This window comes from Lutra lutra, chromosome 9, assembly GCF_902655055.1.
Source record: "Lutra lutra chromosome 9, mLutLut1.2, whole genome shotgun sequence".
Taxonomy (NCBI): Eukaryota; Metazoa; Chordata; class Mammalia; order Carnivora; family Mustelidae; genus Lutra; species Lutra lutra.
Window position 1 is genome coordinate 105,466,602 of NC_062286.1, and position 22,624 is coordinate 105,489,225.

At 39.7% G+C, this 22,624-nt stretch overlaps 1 protein-coding gene across 1 annotated transcript in view; it reads right to left on the reverse strand.

Annotated features, from left to right (window-relative positions):
• SPTLC3 (serine palmitoyltransferase long chain base subunit 3) overlaps positions 1-22,624 on the reverse strand; it is a 136,973-nt gene that overhangs the window by 96,463 nt on the left and 17,886 nt on the right. Inside the window, exon 2 of the mRNA XM_047746890.1 lies at positions 7,386-7,571. Coding sequence (XP_047602846.1) covers positions 7,386-7,571 — 186 coding nt within the window. The remainder of the gene's footprint in view (positions 1-7,385; positions 7,572-22,624) is intronic.

The following is a 22,624-nucleotide window of genomic DNA, read 5'->3' on the forward strand; positions in this document are numbered from 1 at the left end:
AAATGGGTGATGAGTACTAAGGAAGGCACCTGTGTTGAGCACTGAGTATTATATCTAAGTCATGAATCATTAAATTCAATGCCTGTAACTAATATTACATTACATGTTAACTAACTAGAATTTTTTTTTAAAAAGATTTTATTTATTTATTTGACAGAGAGAGATCACAAGCAGGCAGAGAGGCAGGCAGAGAGAGAGGAGGAAGCAGGCTCCCTGCTGAGCAGAGAGCCCGATGCGGGGCTCGATCCCAGGACCCTGAGATCATGACCCGAGCGGAAGGCAGCGGCTTAACCCACTGAGCCACCCAGGTGCCCCTAACTAACTAGAATTTAAATAATTTTTTTAAAAGTCCTCTCTCTCTCTCCCCAAAGAGCAAAAACTAACAACAAGGAACACAAAAGAAAATGTCTGATACATACGACTTAAAAATTAAAAATGTAAATATGGCTAAATAGAACATAGAAAAAATTAAGAGCCAAGAAACAGAATTTTAAAAATACCTGAAATCACTTAATAGATAAATTATTCATATATGGATATATAGAAAAGTTTCCTCGAAATCAATGAGAAAAACCCAATTTAATAAAATCAAGAGCAAGGGATAAAAATAGGCAATTCAAGAAGAGTAAGTATGAAGTACTAACAGTCATAAGAAAAGAAGCTCAGTCTCACTATTAATCAGGAAAATGCAAATTAAGACAAGAACAAAAAATGTTCACCTATCAGATTGGCCAAAGTAAAAAACACATTGATCATATCAACATATCAAAGGCTGGTAAGGAAGCAAGCACTCCTAAGAACTGCTCACTAGAGTCTACCTGGGCAAGCTCTTTTGAAAGGCAATTTGCCAATCTCTCAGAAGTTGAAATATACATTCCTTGAACCCAGAAAGCCACTTCTAGGAATCATCCTCAAATAAATGCATGTGCTGCTCACTGAGGAATTATCTGAAGTAATAAAATAATAAAAAAATGATAATACAAATAATCATATACCCACATTAGGGAATACCATCATGCAAAGTATTAAAAGGAATGAGGTAAACTTGTATTGGCATGTGATGGTCTTCAGACATAGTTAGGTGAGAAAAAAGTGAATCACACAGAAGTCTGTATGATGCAATCCCATTTATGCTAAGGAAAAGACAGAATGGGTGCAAATGAACCTATGTGTAATTAAGTGCACGAAAAACACAGGAAGAGGGATTTTGCTCGTTATTTCCGTAACAAAAAGGAAAGGGAAAAAAAGATTTCAGGGTTCTTCATTAGGACTTGTCATAACCCACCCATATCACACATTGGCTTAGTACCATTGGTGATAGCAAAGCTCTACCTTATCAGTATGGTTTCACTTATATGTTTAACCGAGGGGAAGGGCGGGAAAACTGAATGGGAAGAAATCAGAGAGGGAGACAAACCATGAGAGACTCTGGACTCCAGGAAACAAACTGAGGGTTACAGAAGGGAGGGGGATGGAGGGAAAGGGTAACTGTGTGATGGGTATTTAAGGAGGGCATGTGTTGTGATGAACACTGAGTGTTATATGAAACTAATGAATCGTTGAACACTACATCAAAAACTAATGATGTACTACATGGTGGCTAATTGAACAATAAATAAATAAATAAATATTTAGTAGAATTAAAAAAAAATCAGTGAACTCTGCTTTCCTCCTATTTGTAGATTCCTTCTTGCAAAGGGAAGCAAAGTCTATACTGTAAAAGCACTAAAAAATGATTATACTAACATTTTAATGACACAGCAGAAGTTATATGTGTGTGTATAACATGTATATATGTGTATTTACTTGGATGTTTCCAAATAAATACTGACCTGAGTATTCACTATTTGAGGCTGTGATCTGATTTTACTGATGGTCTTACTTCACAAAATATTTCTAGAACTATGATTTTAGAGTTAGTGTTCCAACCTAGGGCACGTATTTCTCTCCTAGAAGCAATCGTGGAAAATATTCAGCCCTTGTGAGGGCTGAATCTGGGAAGCATCTGGGAGGTATTTAGAATGAAGTCTGGTTGGGGAGACTGGGAATTTCACTGGCCAGCAACTTCTGCTGCATTTAAAGCTATTGATTTGTTAGTAGATAGTTAAGTCAAGGAAATGAGGGAGTGACGCTTTGTGCCCCCAGGAAAGTTCAAGAAGCATTGTTCTAAAACACTGGCCTCTAAGTTTCTGTATATGAGAATCACCTGGGAAGCTTTTATGAACCTCACCAAGGGTATACCACAGACAAATTAAATTAGAATATCTGTGGGTAAAGCTCAGGTATCAGTAGCTTTTAAAACTTCTTAGGTGATTCCAATGTGCAGCAGAGGGTGAGAATCACTGGTCCAATATTACCATCTCACCAGCGGCTGGCTAGTATGTTAACTTTCCAAGGAAACCCCAGTGAAAGCTCTCTGACTTTGGACTCACCCAGGTACAAACAGGAAGACCAGTGCTTGGGCCATCTGTTTGCTTTGGACAAAACTCATACCCCGTGACCCTAATGGAACTCATCCTTCAAATTACTCAGAAGAAAGTCTCTCTGGGTGAATCTTTGTTATTGTAGCAAGGTGCAAAATGTACATACAAAAGGGCAATTTTTAATTCAGGCACATATTTGGAGATCTGTCTTAAAATTCTTTACAGTTACAACTGGCTGAACCCTCTTTGTTTCATGTGGGAGTAAAAATCTCTGGGGATGGGCCAGAAATGTCTGGGATGTACTTGTAGAGGAGCTACAGGGACTCTCTGGGTCTAGTGTGAACATGGACTTGCACTGCTATGTTTTCTAACAGGCTGATGCCCTGGGGAGCAGGTCTTGCTTAATCAGTTATCAAACTAAAGGGATTGAGAAATGGGGCTGTGCTTGGAGTTTTCAAGTCTCTGATGATGCTTGACATTTATGTGATTATTCTATTTTCTGACATCTTCTGGATTTTGCAAAATTAAGTCATCTGATTATTCTATTTGCTGACATCTTCTGGATTTTGCAAAGTTAAGTCAAAGTTAAGAAGGTGATTTATCGAGAGGTCTTTAATGAATTGCAATTAATCACTGCAGTGGCCTTGGATTTTAAATAAAAGATACATGTGTCCCCAAAATTAAGCATTAAAAGGAGAATTTAAGCAAGAATATTTAAACTTGTACATGTCTGTATTGTCCTATTGTTTGCCAGTGTCTTCTGATTGCTAGTGGAGTCAATCTGATGTACCCCATGTCCTGGGCCTGTGATTTTTTTTTTAATGCTCTTCTGGACGAAGATTTTGATTTTTTTTTTTCCTTTTCACTTAGTTTATACTAAGTGAATCAGAAATACTAAGTGAATCAGTCTCCAAGTGATGTAGATAAGAGGACTGTCAGACCCTTTATGTTTTGGAGTCAGCTTCAGGGTATTGGGGCTAGAAATCAAAAAGAAGAATGCAAAAAGATTCTAAATTTGGGGCAACATTTTAGTTTGAATGGATGGTTTGATATGAGAGGAGTCATCCCAGTAAGGGAGAAAATAGGAAAATTGGGTTAATAAATTCTTGTATTTGAAAAACAGGAAAGAAACGAGGAAGGGGACATGCCAGTTAGCTTCATGGCAACCATCATTTTTATCTGTAACGATATCTGTATATTTTTATCAAAATATCTTGCTGTACACTTAAATGCAACTTTTATTAAAAATAAAAAGAACGCATGTGGAGTAGAAGAGTGTAATCAGAATCAGCATCTCTTAATGATCTTTTTGAAAAAAATAATTGCTCTTTTGGATGCACTTTTTTCCTGGTGTCATTTTGCTCTTGGCTGGTTTGTCTAAAGCGACGATTCATTCTGGTCTCTCAGTGACCATGCTTTTAGAATAGAATATAGGGTGCCTGGGTGCTCAGTTGGTTAAGCAACTGCCTATGGCTCAGGTTATGATCCTGGAGTCCTGGGATCAAGTCCCCGTTCAGGCTCCCTGCTCAGTGGGGAGTCTGCTTCTCCTGCTGACCTCTCTTCTGTCATGCTCTCTCTCTCTCATCTTCTCTCTCTCTCTCTCTCAAATAAATAAATAAAATCTTTTAAAAAAAGAATAGAATATAATGCTCATTTCTGCTAAGAGAACCAGGAATCATTGGGAGGCAGTGTGTTTCCAGCAAGAGACTTCAAGACATGGCTCAAGTAGCTTATTAACACAAAGCAAGGGTACTGTCAGAGGGACGGGGCTGGGGAAAAAATAGTGAAAGGCTAAAGGTCAGCCTGAAGACAGGTTTCTCATGACCAAGTCCCATCAAAAAGGACATAGCAGCTGTAGCCACTGCAATTTATTAAAACCAATTACTCTGGGAGATTATAAATGTCTAAAGGGGCTCCAAAGGAAGGAACGTGTAATAAAAGTGTCCCATGTGAAAGGTATGACCACCAAGGTGAGCTAGTTGATTGACTGGTGCTCTCTACGTCACAGAGATCAACCAGGAGGAAAAGAATTTATTTTGTCAAGAAGTACAGGGCATTCATTTTTCTGATGCAATGTCTTCCTCCTGGGAGGTGGTTTGAGTCATGCTTGCAGTGTAGTGACAGGTGCTGCCATGCAGGCTGCTAAGCCCAGATTGCTCATTGTTGGGGACCAGGCACCCCTTCCCCCAGTGCCAGGAGTATTGGAGGCAGACAGCTTGATGAAGGGAAGCTGCCTGGCCCGGGATCACATCCCTCTACGGTGGTAGCCCCCATCTATCATCACTGGAGACTCCACACCCTGCCATCCCTGAGGAAGGCTTCTGGAAGGCCCTTCCATCTCCAGAGCTCCCTGTGGGATCCATTGGGGCCTTGGCTCGGACTGCATCACAATTCACCTGTCTCATCTTGCTCCCTTTGCTCCCTTGCTGGTGTACGGGTGTTGCTTCCACGAATGTACCCCAGAAACCTTTCTGCCCTCACGCCTCCATCTCAGAGTCTGCTTCCCTGGGAGCCAGTTTGCCTATATATAACTATGTTCTGCTTGAAATGTAAGAAATGCTTTGGAAAGACCAAAGTGACTAGCCCTGTTGGGTTGCTCGAGCAAGAACATTGGCACAGGGTAGAAATAGATGGCAGAGCTGAAGCCGAAGCTTGCTAAGGGATGCCACACCTGAGAAATTTACATTTGACTCACCCTCTGTCCCAATAAATATTCTAAAATGTGGTTATCTATTGGGCTCCGGTTACCTACACCTGGGGAGCAGGCAGATTGGTGATAAGAGAGCTTCAAGCTGGTGTCAGGGAGGGGCTGTGGGGATCCTTGTGAGAATGGCCAGGAAGAACTTGCTTTTCTTATCCCAGTCTCCCATTTCATTACCAGCTCCTACTAGCTTCAACTGTTTCTATATCCTTTGCCACTTACAGACCTGTACATCCTCAAAACTGTATCTGTGCACATAATTTTGTTAATATGAAACTTTGCCATTTTGATGGGTGTATCACCACCATTCTCGTGTCTGACCAAAGTAAAAAGTTGGGATTACCTTGGTTTCTTCCCTTTATCATATTTTCTATATCTACCTCCTAAATATCTCTACAATTCCCTTTTCTTCATTCCATCAACCTCTTTCCCAGTTTAAGGACAAATATCTTTTTCCTAAACTATTTTAAGTCTTTTTAAATTGTCACTTTGCTCCTAGTCTTGAATTGGAATTCCATCTCCTACATCTATTAAATTCTCTAAACTTCTTCATTCTCAACTCTCCCTTCCTCTTTTTTCTCTATAGACCTTCCTTGGGAGATCTCATCTACTTCTGTGGCTTTGATTAATGTTGATATGCTTAAGATAGGCTAAAGATGCCATCAGGGATGTTTCACCAGGGATCCAGACCTTTCTACCTAACTGCCAGTTCTCAACCTGTCAAAAAAAGAATTGACCATTTTCTCCTCCAATTGACTCTTCCTTCTCTATTTCCCATTTTAATGAATGCCACAACCTTCTTCCTGCTCAGCTACCCAAGGTATAGACCTGGGTGTGGGCTTTCATTTGTCCATCTCCCTAATTCCCCAAGTCAAGCCAACCATCCTTAACTCCATCTTCTTTAACATCTCTTGGCCTTATCTCTTACCACCACCCCTACTATAACTACCCTGGTCTTACCCCAAGGTCTCACCTAGCTTTTTTAATTTTTAAGCTAGATTTCTGCATCAGTCTCTTAACTGGTTTTTCAGTCTGTGCTGTCCTGCAATCCCTTCTTCATAGGTTAGTGAACACAGTCTTTCTAATCTGTAAATCCACATTCCTCTGCCTGAATTCCTTCAATGCCTACCCATTGTTCTTATAATAAATACCTTTGGCTTATAAAAACCCATTATAATCTGGTCCCTACTTGCCTCTCAAACAATCTTTCTCCCCACATACTCCCACTGTCATTCACAATAGTCCAGTCATTGGAATTCCTTGGTTTCTTGAATGTACAATGCTTTCTCTTACCTCTTTCACACCATGTTTTCTTTCCCTATTTTCTTTGCTTAGATGTGTTCGAGACTCCCTCATGTGGAATGATCTTTGTCCATAATCATCATAGTATTTCAAAGAAATTTTTAGAAAGAAGGAATTCAGGGCATCATAAGTCATATGAACCAATTTGGAGAACATGTTAGGAAAATGCAGGCTCTCTGCAGTTCCCTGAATATTTGCCAGGTTGTCCTAGTAGCTCTATGTGAAAAGAGGATGATGTAATCTTGTATGCGTTAACTCTCAAAAGTATCTATATTAGTGGTTCTAAATTGGGGTTTTTTGTCAAATGATACCATTTGACAATGTTGGGAGAAATGTCTGATTATCACAAGTGTGTGGTAGAATGCTAACTCACTGATATGAATAGAGGCCAGTGATGCAGTTAAAAACTTTACAGTGCATAGGGCAGCCTTCCATGTCAAAGAATTATCCAATTCAAAATGTCAATTCAAAATTCTCAACCAGAGTTGAGAAATCATGAACTATACAAAATTAAAATTTCATGTTTCACTCAGGCACACTTTTCTATTCTAGGATAGAACATAAACAATATTCATCTTGCAACAAGAAGACCAGAGTCCAGTCCTATCCAAAAGCTCTTGTTCTTATATTTTGTTTTTTCATCTTCAAAATGGCATTTTAATACCTGTCACATGGTATTGTTATAAAAATTAAATATGATGATGTATGAGAAAACCCTTAGTTCATTGTCTAGAGAACAGTAGTTTCTTAATAAAATATTTGTTAAAAACAAAACAAAACAAAAATCAAGTCCGACACATGGAAGATGGGATTTACGGGGTAGAGATGAATAGAATTTACCCTGAGTGGTTTCTGCGTGTCTCACTCTTTTATAGGATCTGTACAAGCATCACAACTTCTGAGAACACTTAAGAGAAGAATATGCATTGACAAAGATCCAAGGAGGTACACATACATACTTTTTGTTCTTCTCGCTCTATGGCTGCGTTACACTTTTCTATTCCACAGCTCCTCAAAAAGTCTCTCAGATAGCCAAATAGGGTTCCAAGTCCATATCCCAAGTAAGTGAAAACCATCACATGAAGAGGTGCTTCCTCAAAGGATTCAACAAGTGGCTTATCGTAAACATGTGGCCACCCATTTTGCTGAAAACACAAAAGGAAACAGAAGGTTAGTTCTCTTCCAGGACAATAAAACATATATTTAAAAAATTTTGGACTTTGAAGCTTTTAAATTTCAAAGAACACGTTTAAGATCATAAAAAGTGCTCAGAGAAAAATGGAAGTTGATCATGAATGAGGGCAATCAGAAAGGTGCATTTTATTTTACAACCCCCTAATAAAATACTGGATTCAGGCAAAAATTCTCAACAGGCGCTAAATCCATTAAGTGAAAGGTTAATGAGGAACACAGTTTTTGTAAGATGTCAAAGTTATCACTCCCATCAGTTACTCCCTAATCACAAATCTGAGGTTACTACCTTGACCGGGTGATCAAATTCCATCCCCAATGTTGGAACAAGAGCACTTGTGCTCTTATCAGAGTGTAAGATTCAATACACTAATGATGCATTTAACCTGAATTTAGTCAAGTTTTCATATCCAGCTTCCATTTCACCAGAAACATCAAAAGGGGAGGTGACAAATGACTTCATGAGGAAACAATCAGATAACCCACAATGAGCACAGCAAAGGAAATTATCAACAAAATGAAAAGGCAACAGATGGAATGGGCAGAAATATTTGCAAACCAAATCTCAAATGGAGGAACTCATATAACTAAAAACCCCTCATGTAACCTGACTTTAAAAATGAGCAAAGTCCTAAATATTTTCCCAAAGAAGACCTACAAATGGCCAGTAAGTATGTGAAAAAGTACTCAACATCATTAATCTTTAGGGAAATTCAAATGAAAACCACAATGAGATACCACCTAACACCTATTAGGTATGGGTATTATTGAAAAGGTAAATGATAACAAGTGTGGGTGAGGATGTGGAGAAAAGTCAACCCTTGTACACTATTGGTAGGAATACAAGTTCATACAACCATTATGAAAATGTACAACCCATATGAGGTTTCTCAAAAAATTTAAAAAACAGAACCACCACATGATTCAGTTATCCCAGTTCTGGGTATATATCTATAGGAAATGAAATCAGTGTCTTGAAGAGATAGCTGTTCCTCCAAGTTCATTGCATCATTATTTATGATAAGCAAGATACAGAAATAATCCAAGTATCTGTAGATGGATGAATGGATAAAGAATATAAAATACTGTAGAATATTATTTAGCCACAAAAAAAGAAGGAAATCATGCCATTTCCAACAATATAAATGAATCTGGGCTACATGATGCTAAATGAAATAAGCCAGGCACAGAAAGATGGATATTGCATGAACTTATTTATATGTGGAATCTAAGAAATCTGACCTCACAGAAGCAGAGAGTAGAATGGTGGTGATGAGGGGCAGGAAATAGGGGAAATGAGGAGATATTGGCCAAAGTATGTAAGTCTTCAGTTATAAGATGAATAATTTCTGGGATCTAATGTACAGCATGGTTACTACGGTTAATAATATTGTATAGTATACTTGAAATTTGATAAGACAATATATCTAAAGTGTTCTCTCCACACACACAAAAAAATGGTAATGAGGTGAGATGATGGATGTATTAATTAGCTTGGCTGTGGTAATAATTTCACAATGTTTACATATATTGTACACCTTGAATATAAACATTTTTATTTGTTAATTATACCTCAATAAAACTGGACCGCAGAAGAAAAAAAGAGGGGTGGCAGAAGAAACTTAAAAGACACAACCCAATGCAGTGTGTATTCCTTCATTGGATCCTGTTTTGTTGTTGTAAAAACCTGGTTAAAAAAAATCCATATTTTGGGGCGCCTGGGTGGCTCAGTGGGTTAAAGCCTCTGCCTTTGGCTCAGGTCGTGATCTCAGAGACCTAGGATCAAGCCCCACATCGGGCTCTCTGCTCAGCGGGGAGCCTGCTTCCTCCTCTCTCTCTGCCTGCCTCTCTGCCTACTTGTGATCTCTGTCTGTCAAATAAATAAATAAAATCTTTAAAAAAAATCCATATTTTGAACAATTGCATAGGTCCAAATGTGGACCTAGGTTATTATAGGACCTATATTATTCCAAATCTTATTAAGGAATTATTGTTAATTTTGTTAGGAGCGGTAGTAGTATTACAGTTATGTGAGGAAATACTTCAGGGCATGCTGAAGTATTAGGGGAATTAAATGTTATGACACCTATAATTTTTTTAAATGGTCCATCAAAAATTGAACATATATATGGAACAATTTTGGGAAAATGTTAATAACTGTTGAGTCTATGGGGTGCCTGGGTGGCTCAAGTTGGTTAAGCATCCAATTCTCAATTTTGGCTCAGGTCATGGTCTCAGGATTGTGAGATTGAGCCCATGTCAAGCTCTGTGCTGAGTGTGGAGCCTGCTTAAGTTTCTCTCTCCCTTTCCTGCTGGCCCCCCCCAACCTCAAATCTTTCTATTGTGCTCTTTAAAAAAAGTTACTGTTGGGTCTAGGTGGGGGTCATGTGAATGTTGGTTAAATTATTTTTCCACTTTTGAGTGTGTTTGAAATTTTTTATAACAGAAAGTTAGAGGAAGTATTTCTTTGTATTAGGTGTCAAAATTCCAGTGGAAGTAACTTTGAGTACCAAGCCATTCTGATTCCTGTTTAACTGAATTGCATGTTATAACACAATCAATTTTGGCTCAGTGGATTAGTGAGTAAATTATTCCTAAGGCTAAGATTTAATTAATTTTTATTCTTTAATAAGTATTCATACATTCATTCATTATTTCACTCAACAAATATAATGCAATGCCCAGATTCTGCTTTTCTCAATGAGAAAGTATATGGACCACGTGGAATATATAACTTTTAGTGACTTACAGGAAATTGTCAAATGTCTACTCATATTTAATGCATTAATTTAATTTACACATATATATTCAGAATAATGCATTATATAAAATCTTAATAAATAGAAGCAATGTTTTTGCTACTGTCATAATCTTTGTTGCCACAACAAACACTGTTTGATTCCATCATCACAGCTTTCCAAAATATGTCACCTTCCTTTCTCCTATGTTGTTTAAGCGGCAATATTTTAGAAATCTCTATGTGACTTAGTCACTGCAAGTTTTAACCCAAGCCCCAAAATATATGACAAAGAAATCTGTCTGTAGATGAGTATTTTTTTATTTCTACAACACTTGTTTTAAAGTAATTTTTTAAAAAGCCCTTTTATGATGACATTGAACATTTGAGTTGTTAAGTCAAAACCCTCGTGAGATACCACTAAATCTTATTAAAATTCCTTGCCTTCTTATTTATGCATTCTGTCAGGTTACTTCTCTAGATCCTCCAAACTAACATGGATGGATGGATGTTGCTCTTGTCTCATATGACTTCCCCAAACATTACCTGGTGTCTCAAGTAATGACAGTGAGAGAGCATTGCTTAATATGAGGTCTTGAATGAGAGGTTATAACCATTGCCTTGTACTTGGGATTATAGGGAATGCAATGTGTGCCTACTGTGAGCTATGGGCAAGGTTCTGGAGATTCGAAGATGAACAAAACAGACCGGGTCCCTGGTTCCTGACTTCTTGACCTCCTTCTCACTATGTCCTCCCACTTATCTTGTAGGTCTGATGGAGAGCTGATCTCAGTATTCTGATGCCAGCTCTGATGCTTAGCTCTGTTCTGTGCTTAACCTTTGGATTACTTCTGTGTTCTGCATTCCAAGTGACCTCCTAGCCCAGTTAGGAACCATCTCCTGGCTCCTTTCACATCATGGGGACACATCATTGGTTTCCTTCTTTCCTCAATTTGTCAGATTCCAGGAAGGGACTTCGAGAGCCTCATGAAGGAGGATTTGATGAACTTTTGTGACTGGTTAGGTACAAGATCAAGGAAGAGGGAAATGGAAAGTATCTGCAAGGAGAATTTTGTTATTGTTGATAAGAAGACAGGGAATTAGAAAGGGGGGTGCTTATGGGGGGGAAGACTGAATTGGAGGTGGTTATAGCTCACAGAAGTGGGAACATTTGTCAGGCAGCAAGAGATGCAGGAAAAGTGAGAGCCCCTGGCTGAAACGGAGTCAACTGCTACAAGGCACAGTCTAAGCCACAGTTAAAGGTGAATGTGATAAAGGACAAATTATAAAGAGAGAAGGACAGTGGGTTTGAGATAGAATTTGGGAACCCATTGATTTTAAGGGCATCATAGAGGAGGAGTGAGTGAAAGGGGCTCAATACAGGTGACATCACACACAAATTAACTGCTTTAGTTGACTTAGAAGTTGGCTAAGCTATGAAGCCACATGTAAAGAGATACACTTCCAGGCCATCCTGCGACGATCAGCTGAAGATTTTCCCTTTTCTGGCTTGTATCCATTTCTGAGCTCTGTATGTGGCCAAATCAAGCACCATATTTCCCCTGGAATCCATGGGAACTTTCTGCTTGAACTGGCTCTGCGGCAAACCTGTAGTGCACAGAACAGATACCTAGATGCAAGTAATACTGTCAGTGGGGTGCATAGCCTGGGCTTCGGTGACTTTTTTTTTTTTTTTTTTTTGCTCCTTTGGCTTGTTCTGGAAGAAAGTTATAACATAAAGAAGAAATTGTCAACAAGGTCCGTCAGTTCAGACCAATATCTACTTTCTCTCATAAAACTTCATTTATTTATTTTAATTTAATTTAATGTAATTTTATTTGGCAGAGAGAAAATGAGATACCTTGATGGAGAACAAAGTTATTGGGAAATATATAGGTCTTTCTTAACAGATGGAAAGTGACTCATTAACAACATCCCTTTATTTACGTATTTATTATATATTTTTAAAGATTTTATTTATTTATTTGACAGACAGAGACCACAAGTAAGCAGAGAAGCAGGCGGGAGGTGGGATGCAGGGCTCGATTGCAGGACCCTGAAATCATGACCTGAGCCTAAGGCAGAGGTTTAACCCACTGAGCCACCCAGGCATCCCTACATCCCTTTATTTAAAATTGAAGTCCATCATAACCTCTTGGGAAAGGTTTCTCAATCTGGGGTTGGATAGTTATTCTTAAATATGAGATTTTGTCTTTCCAAAATGAGTGAAGCATTAAAATCTTACTTAATAAGTTTGCTGGCCAAAGGCTGACAGACACAGCATGGGAGTCCGTAATGTGCTTTCTTTCTCTGCTCTACCTTTTCTTTCACAGCCTTGAAAATAAACAGATCCTGAGCCACCTGGCCTAGAGTGCCTGCTCATTTGCAACACTGGGACACCCTGACGTTTGTTCACTTCCTGGATTCCTGTCACATCTGGAAATTATCAGGGTGTTGGGCATGCTGGGAGGACAGGTCTTCCATTCAAATTAGCAGGTCTTCTGCTGGCTGAAGACAGTCCTATGCTAACATTAGAGGGATATGAAATCAATAAATACAGTCCCTTTCTCCCAGGATTGATAATGTTACGGTGTATGTGGGAGGTGGGGTGGGGGCGGGGAGGGAAGGGAGTGAAAATGACCATAACATTGAGTAAAAAATAAATTTCATAAGGTGCCACAAATGGAGGGACCATATCACACTAGGGGGTCAGGAGAGGCTTCCTGAAGGCCTAAAGAGCTAAATGGTGGAGAGCTCTTTGGCAGCCATGAGACTATCTGGGTTCAAATCCTGGCACTTTCATTTGCTGACTGGATGACCTTGGCAAGTTCCTTAATTTTTCTTGCCCTCAAATGCCACAAGTATACAACGGAGCTAATAAGAGTTGTCTCCCGCCACCCAAGATTTATTTTTTTAAGAGAGAGTGTGAGAGTGAGCATGAGGAGGGTAGAGGCAGAGGGAGAGAATATCCAGCAGACTTCCCATGACCAGCACAGGTCACAGGGCTCCATTTCTGGACCCTGAGATCATGATCTGTGCCAAAACCAAGTCGGATGGCCAACAAACTTAGCCACCCAGGCGCTCTGAAGGTTTATTTGAAAATTAAACAAGATAATATATGCAAAGTACCAGCCAGAGTAAGTACTCATGAAATGTTATGATTTTCATGAAATATTCTGAATAGAGAAGACAGATTAAAGAGTTACACTAAAATATTTGGGAAGAAAGGGAAAGAATATGTGTGGAGCCCTGGTGGATACTTAGACACAGGGAGAAGCAGAAGGAGAATCCACTGGGAGGCAGCAAATGTGAGGGAAGAAGTAGTGGGAGTTTTAAGGGGGAGAAAGTCAGAGAGTTGGGACACTGGAGCTGAGGAAGAACATTGCATATAGGACGCTCACAAGGAAACTTCAGCAAGTGATTTTATCCACCGGTTTCCTGAGTGGTTTTATGGACAGCAGGATTTAAGGAGAAAGGGGATGTAGAGGCAACAGACCTTGGAATGGTGACTAATCACTAAAGAAATGTGCTGGTGAAGGATGGGACAGGCAGGAGGTGGTGGCTTTAGGTACTAATAGTGAAGGGAGCTGCTTTTTTGTGAATAAAGAAATATCATATTGAGGAATTGAGGAAAGTACCCAATGGATTAAAGACAAACCGGAGATAAAAGGAAGAGATGGTATAATTCCCAGAACAGTGTCCCTGAGGGGGTGGGAGGGAGAGCACAAGTAACTATCTTGACCAGAAGGACATGGACAGTCTCAGTAGAATTTTTCCCCTCAGAATTTTGAAAAACAAACAAACAAATCCCGAACAGGCTGCAGGCCTTTGCTCTGCTATAGTCCTTAGAGTGGGATAAAAAGGGATGAGCAAATCTGGAATCAAGTTAATTCTGTAGATTAACCACCCACTCACAAGGAAGGTTTTGTTTTCAGACCGAGGCAGCCCACGGAACATGGCACATTTCATTGTACCGCTGGGTTGGTCCATGGAAAGAAGAGACAAGATGAGAATGAAGAAACTGTCAGGTTTGGGTCACTATGAGGGTAGGAAGTCTAGGAATAAGATTGTCTCCAGGATGACAAAAATGCTGAAGGGAAGTTAGAGCACTGGGGATAAGGAGAGGGACATCTTCCTTTCTGAAGTGGAATAATGCAGAATTTTCCACATTATGAGAGTGGGGTAAACCTCCTCTGAGGTCTTCTGGGTAGAACACAAACTTCTGAGGATACTGGCATTTTGAGAATGAGTGTCTACCTACATTGTAGTTGCTAGGTTTTGAGCAGAGAAACAGAACCACTCTGAATGATATCGAATAAGAGACTTATTCCAGTGATTAAGCTGTAATCAAATGTGGGAGTTGATTAAAAATCCACGGGAGGGGAGACTGTTTCCACAATGGTGCCAGGAAGACCTTCCATGGACCGTCTTAGCAGTAAAACAAGCATAACTGGTAAAAATTATAAAAATACAGCCATGTAGCTAGAAATTGTCTTAAGGATATACAGCAAATGAGGAAACATTTATTTATTGCTTGTGTGTGTGTGTGTGTCTAGTATATATATATGTATATATATATTTCTTCTTTAAAAAAAATTATCATCCCTAAGGTAGTAAAATTCAAAGCAGCTCTTTCTTCAGTAGAATTCTTACTTTTACTCTAACATATTTGTCTTATTGATTCACACATTGCCATTTATTTCTCTTCCAAAATACTTTGAAATGTCAATTATATACAAATGATACAGCCTGAAAACTCATAAAAGTGGAAGGATACAAGAATGATGAGCATACACAATTCTACCTTATTTGGAAGGTACTTCAGTTGACAACCCGCAAGTTGTCGGGGGTTATTAATAAATGCGTACTTTAACCACAGCCTTATCTCATGTGTTTGGTAGATATAAATGTTTAGAGATGCTTTATAAAACTCTTATGTCTCAGTTTAGTCTAAGTCCTATCATCCTGTCACAAATAGGTGAGACACTTGGGCTCAGAGTGGATCATTTAATTCTATATGTTTATAGTCATGTTTAATTTGGGCATAAGCACCTTACAAATTTTATTCTGGACTTCCACAGTCACCTGGTATAACTAATCATTGACTACTGGCAAACCCTAGCATAAAATGTTCTCCATGATAAAATCCAAGTGGAAATCTCTTCTCTAGGGTATTCCAGGAGGATAGTAAAAGAAACATTTGCTCAGCCAACTCAAATTGTTCAGGCCATGGAGATACATGAACATATGACAACTTAGGTTAAAACTTTTTTTTTTTTTCTACACAGTCTTCAGACTCCAGCCTCAAGTGTGCCTGAAAGATTTCATTATTTTTTTTTTCTATTTCAACACTAAACCAAGCCTTACTGTGCCCGTGTTACCAAATGCTCTGCAGAAGCATCTTCCAGGATGTGTCCACAGACTACAGGCTGACAGCTATGACCAGAGAGAGATGTTCAGGGTTCCATGGGAACTGGGAGAAGGTTGTATCTAACCCTGGCTGGAAAAGGTAGGGGAGGCTTCATGAATGAGAATGCAGTTGACTAAGGGCTTGAAAGATGCGGGCAGGAAGGATAAGGGCAGTAGGAATGGATGGAGAGAAAGATCCCCAACTTGAAACTGGAAGCATCAGAGGAGATGCCCATCAACCCATCTCCAGAGCCAATGCAATCACCCTCTCGCCTCCTGGATGCTCTCCTTATTCCATCCTGACTCTTCAGATCTGCAGCTGCTTAAGTAACTTTAGCTGTAGAATCCATTTATCACAGCATTTCCAAAGCTCTCCCTAGAGAAGGCCACTAACAGAAAGCGTTTTGGGAAAGGCTATATACTTCTGTGTCTCTTGGGTATTTGCAGTGTACAGAAGGTAGAATATATGAGCCATCTTTCTTGTTCTCCACTGTTACTCCCTATTGCTAGCACACAGCTTCCCATGGTAGGTGTTGAATAAATACTTGCTCATTGAATCAGCTTATTGAATGCTATTAAAATAATAAGAATGAAACGCCATTTAACTTTGGGAAATCCAATACTCTGGTTTCTCTTCAGATCGCATAAATCTTTTGCCTTTTAACTTTGGGAAATCCAGCACATGTATCAAGTGTATTTTTCACCTTTCATATATATCTACCTAGACCATGACAAAAGACTCTCTTGGGGAAGTGCTGGTTTTCAACATAAAGCTAAGTTTCTTGGCATAGACATGACTTGCCTCAAGATCTCCCATTTCCTGCCTTACCTTTGTTGCTTAAGTAATATTAAAGTTTCTTTTCACACCTTGATTTTGTCTCCTTCACAACTTTTCTCATGCTGCCACTTTCCTGTAATTTCATCAGTTTCTACTCCCTTCCCAAACTGTCTTCTGCGGCTACCCCACCCTCTTTTCCACACAACACACACACACACACACACACACACCCTTTGCCTGCCTAATAGCCCCTGTTTAAGCAACTCTGGCTGCTTCACTTCATAAGAAGATCCAGGCTTGATCGTCTCATGGCGTAACACCATCATTATACTCACCACAATGTGTTACAATAATATTTTTAGAAGACAAGGCATTTAATAAAAGGACAGAAAATAAAGGATTATTTGCAAAATAATAGCTTTCATTATCTTGCATTCAGGACTTTCAAATATTTCAAATATTTTAACCCTGTTATTTGTCCAGTGTGGTGAAGACTGGCTAATCACCAAACCCAGTTCTCTTTCCTCTTCCTCCCAGCTGGCTACATTTCCCTCCTCCCTTGCAGGCAGATGTGGCCACGTGACCGCCTGTGACCCAACATGAAACCGGCAGAAGGGAAATGTGCTGCTTTCATGCCTAGCCCATAAAAAAAGCCTCTCTTGTGATCCACTTCTTTCTCTCTTTCCCATTGCCCTCTGAATGCTGATAGCCAAGGTGACCTTGAAAGCCACACATTAAAGATGGCAGAACTCTTGTTAGCCTGATTCTCTGAATAACTGTGTGAGCAAAGTCCTCACCACTTTATCCTCCAGCTTCCTATCACTGTCAATTAGACTTACTACGGGTGAGAAATAAACTTCTGTTGGGTTATGCTGTTGAGATTTGGTGGCTCACTTACTATGACACCTATTATTATGTAAATGAATACATTCTATAGGGATTCTGTTAAAATGTTTTTGTTTCTAACCCTTGCTTAGATGTGTTTGGGAGAAGTCTAAGAACTGAGTCATGTCCCCAAGGAAACATGTGTATCAGGACCCATCTGGGCTGACCAAAATTCAAATGTAAATCTGGGAAGTTTATGCCAGAAAATTGAATCAAAACTGAGTCAAAGATTCAATTCTTGATTCATTGAGCATCTCTGTATGTCGAGCAGTGCATGACAGATAAAAGGATATTACACAATTTAGGCTTCAGTGACCACAGACATCAGAGAGAAAGAGAGACAAGATTATAAACATGGAATTTTTCAGGGAATAAGGTCCTTATGTATTAGCTACTTCAGTCCTTTTTTTTTTTTTTTTTCTTTTCTTATTGATGAACAAGTTTAGTTCTTCTGAGATTAAGTATGTTTCCCATTATCTTGGCTTTCCTCTTCACCATCTGAAAAAGTAGCCAATAGGTCAGGGCAGGCCATGAAGAAAGCCATAGGCTTCTTCCACAGGACACACCCAGATTGGGAAATGAAGGATTCAAAATAAAGGGCAGGATTGCTCAGAGAGATGAAAAGAGTCCCTAGCAGTATGCCCCATGAATATCTGTTGTAGGAATGAGCAAATGAGAGGGAGAGAGCCACGCTTGGGAAAGCCTGGGAGAGGTGAGCAGGGCCTTCTAGGACAGGAAGACCAGCATGGGCACTTGTTGCTGGGTAGAAACAGAACTTTGCTTGGGCCTCTGGCTGGACCTTATGTATTACCTGCTTGGAGATGAGATGTATGGAGTGCACAGGTACTGAATGAGCCTTCTATGGCAAGGTAAGCTAGACTTTCTGTTTCAGATAGCAGTGAAAGAAAGGTATACCTTCATTGGGATGCCTCTTTATCAGAACTGCAGGAGGATGGATACAGGACAAATCAAAAAAGATTTGAAGGATCCTCAGATCTTACCTGGGATGACAGCTGGAGAGTAGGCTCTAAAGTCAATTTTACATAATTCAAACAAAATGGCTGTCCTTCACCACCCTCCAATGATTGTATTCTTCTGATATTATTTACAACCAGCTAGCTTACTTGAGGAACACAGAGCTTTTACTGAGTTATCCTGATAAATCAAAGAAAACAATGTACCAGTAATTAAATATCACTGAGAAGCACTACCATCTATTATCCTGTTGATCAGTTATAATGAGCCATGTAAGAAGAGTGCCTCTCTCTGAGGTGTTTGAAGGTATATGACCATGTTCTTATTTATTTACAGGACATTCCTAAGAGGTAGGTGGTGGAAAACTGTAATAATATTAGAATTATCTTTGCTTAATAAGAGAGGGATAGGGCATTAAGCAACTTCCCTAAGGCTGCTTGGGGAAGGCAGGATAGGTCAGGGCAAAGTTGAATTTCTCAATTTTACAACAGCAATATTGAAGCAGAAAAGCTTGAATTTAGACTTTTGGGATGGACTGAAACATATTTCAGAAATAAAATAGCTATAGGGTTGAATCTTTTCCCTTTTCAGGTAAGTACGGGTAACTGCAAACACTCTGTGGGAAGGCTGGCTACCATGGGGATATTCCTGTACTGGACACTGGGGGAATCATCCAGGGAGTCTCTCTTATAGCCCCATCTTTATAGAGCTCATGGGCTAATGGTGAGATAAAATATGCATACAAAAATATAATATTTCAGGACGAGAGAATAAGAAGCATTCAGTGGCAACATCTCATCAAGTATATAGCAGTGGTAAAAAGCAAACAGGAAGTTTGCTAAGTCATCCCATCCTTATACATTCATTCATTCATTCATTCAGCAAGTAAATATTGAATACCTACCCTGTGCCACTGCTGTGCTAGGTTCAAGGGACATGGTGGTGACCAAGGGGGTCCCGGCCTCTGACCTCATGGTCTGTGTGTGTGCTATCCAATAAAATAATCACCAGCCACATGTGGCTATTTACATTTAAAGTTAAAGAGTTACAATTAAATAAATTTAGAGACTTAGATCCTCAGTTCCACTAACCACATTACAAGTGCTTGATAACCACATGTGGCTGGTGACTACCTTATGAAAGGGAACAGATCTACAACATTTCCATTACCACAGGAAATTCTGTTGTTCAGAGGTCAACTAATTGCAGCCTGTAGACCAGATAGGGCCCACCATTTGCTTTTATAAATAAAGTTTTATTGGACTACAGCTACACACATTTGTTTATGTATTGTCTATGACTGCTTTTAAGCTATAATGGCAGAAGTGAATGGTTGTGACAGAGGCTATATGGCCCACAGAGCTGAAAAAAATTTATTATCTGGCCCTTTAGAGAAAAATTTTGCCAACCCCTGGTCTATATGGACATACAGGTTCATAACAAATACTTACTAAAAGGGAAATGATGTATAAATAAAAATGTTATGGGATGCGGGGTGCCTGGGTGGCTCAGTGAGTTAAAGCCTCTGCCTTGGACAGATTTGGGATCTGACCTAGTTAGGAAAAGAGAAAGACCTTCCTAAAGAAGACAGTGTTTAAAATGAGATCTGAATAATCAGTAGGAGTTTACCAGGCACAATGTTATCAGCAGAAGGAAGAGCCTGAAGAACTATGGGAAGCAGGGAGAGGGCACAGTGTTTGGTAGGCATGGACAGTGAAGGGGCAGGCATGGTCAACGGTCATTTCTGGAGGATGGGAGGGAGTCCATCCACTCTGTCCATTGCTACTACATCAGTGCCTAGAATGATGTCTGATACGTAGTAGCTATCCAATAAATATTTGATGAATGAATGACTGAGTGAATAGCCCTTGGAGGTTATGCTGAGCTCATAAACCAAGTTTAGGATTTCAGCCTTGATCCTAACAAGGTAACCACTGATGAGTTTGAGAAACATCTGTAGCTTAAGAATGTGATCAGATATGTGTTTTTAAAGGGCCCTTGGAAGCTGGGTGAAGAAAAGATCTTTGCAAATACCCACATTTAATGATTCACAGTGATCTGTGGTCATCTGGTTGGTAATTTCAAAGTCTTTCCTATATCCACCCTGGAAGAAGATCTAATGAAGCAAACTTATTTTGGTGATCCTGAAATTTTGAATTTACAATCCCAAATCAAAAGGATTTGATTAAACTGTAACTATATGGGAATGAGCCAACAGCAGAGGTGTGCTTGGACACTAGGTGAGGTGTGCAGTGTGGTATTTCTTTAACACGCCAGGCAGCCAGTGACTCATAGGTGAGTTACAACAAGGGTGGGGCTCTTGGAAGAGCACAAAATGTGGTTCTGGGAGTCATTTGGCTGAGCTCAGTGGACTGAACTTGGATTACAAACAATGGTTTTTCTCTTTGAATCAAACTGAATCTATTTTTTTCTTGCACCTCAGTGATGCTGAACTACATACTTGGGCCGCACCCAAAACTTCCTGTTCTGTGAAGCTAGGCCAAACAGTGCCTGACTTTCAGCAACATGAAGAAGCAGAAGGCCCTGCTACCTAGAAAGAGAGAAACTGCCAAGGATCCAGTTGCTGTTTCTTCTCTATATGTTTCTTAGTATTTGGTCCATGGCTGTACATACCTATTCTCCTTGCTTTTCTCCTCCCTTTCTCTGACTGTCACCCTATAAAACCACACACATTTTATGCATGTCAAGAGCAGCTTAGGAACCTATAACCTATAACCTACAACCTTCTTCAAAGACAGAATGTGAGAATGTGTGTGTGTGTATGTTTGAGAGAGTGAGCATGCCCAACAGATGGTGGGGGTGGGCAAATGGGCAGGGGCAGACAGAGAGGGAGAGAGAGAGTAGTAAGCAGGATGCATGCCCAGCACGGAGCCCAACTCAGGGCTCGATCCCATGACCCTGTGATCATGATCTGTGCTAAAATCAAGAGTCGGAGGCTTAACCGACTGAGCCACCCAGGCACCCCCAGAATGTGTCCTTAAAGAAATTAGTTGAACATTGCTAGCATTTCCTCACTGTGGAAAGGAAGCACTTTCCACTTCCTTCTGTGGAAGGGAGCATTATTTTATGTTCCATGAAAACATTTTTCTCCTTGGAAAAATACATATACTGTCTCCAAACAACCCATTCACCAACAATGTGATACCGTAACAAATTATTTCTTTGCTTCCAAAAAATCTGATAATTTCCATGGTCATAGCTATAATTATCTGGTTAATTTTTCTTATCATGTGACTTATAATGTAGAAAAAAGTAACTTCTCCAAGAGCAAGGTTAATTTTGACTAGTTCTTATCTGTACTCCTACATTAACCAACTAAGTAGATTCAGGCATTTTTAGCCATCAGTTTCTGAGCCCTAAGTAATGAATGGGTGCAAGGTCTGAGTTGTCTGATTGGTGTAAAGATTAATTACACCTAACAACAACAACAAAAAACCCCTCTGTTCATGACCTGATTTTTTTCAGGCTTTCTGTCATTTTCTCAGGCCACCATGCAGAGTACTTTTGTTTTCAGTCTGTAGGCACTTGAATCAGTGGTCTTGCTAAGAGCTTATCAGTGGTAGGGCACCTGGTTGGCTCAGTCAGTAGAGCATGTGATTAATCTCGGGGTTCAGGAGTTCAAACCCAACTTTGGGCATAGAATTTATTTAAGAAAAAAAAGAACTGGCCAAATGGCAAGCATGGCCCTTTAAAGAAAATGTCACCCCCCTTTTGCATAACTGACAAACCAAATCCTGAGGTACATCAGTTGTAGGACTTTTCCTGGCATCCTAAATTTTTTGCATGAGTTGGCAAAAAGTGTTCGTGCCAAAAGCTCCTCTGGGGTTTGTTTTAGTTCTATGATGTGAAAGACACTGATGTGTAGTGGTGCTAGAAACTGGCAGTGGACATAGGTATGTCTTTCTCTGGATTGGCTATTTTGAGGTCTTGGGCAAGTGATGACACCTATTCAAGTCTCAGTTGCCTATTGAGAAATGTGTCAATAAGATCTAGAAAATGAGATAACGTGCTTCTCTGCGATTTGAGATCAGTTCTGCCATCATTGTTCAAGTGTTTGAGATGATCTGGAGCCTAGTTTCTTTAGGAATAATGATCAAGTAGGTGATTAAGAAACATGCTATATAGCAAGAACCCTGGAACTCCTACCGTGTCATCATCAACATCATTGCCTTGGGCAAACTCAGAAAAGGAACCAAGAACTG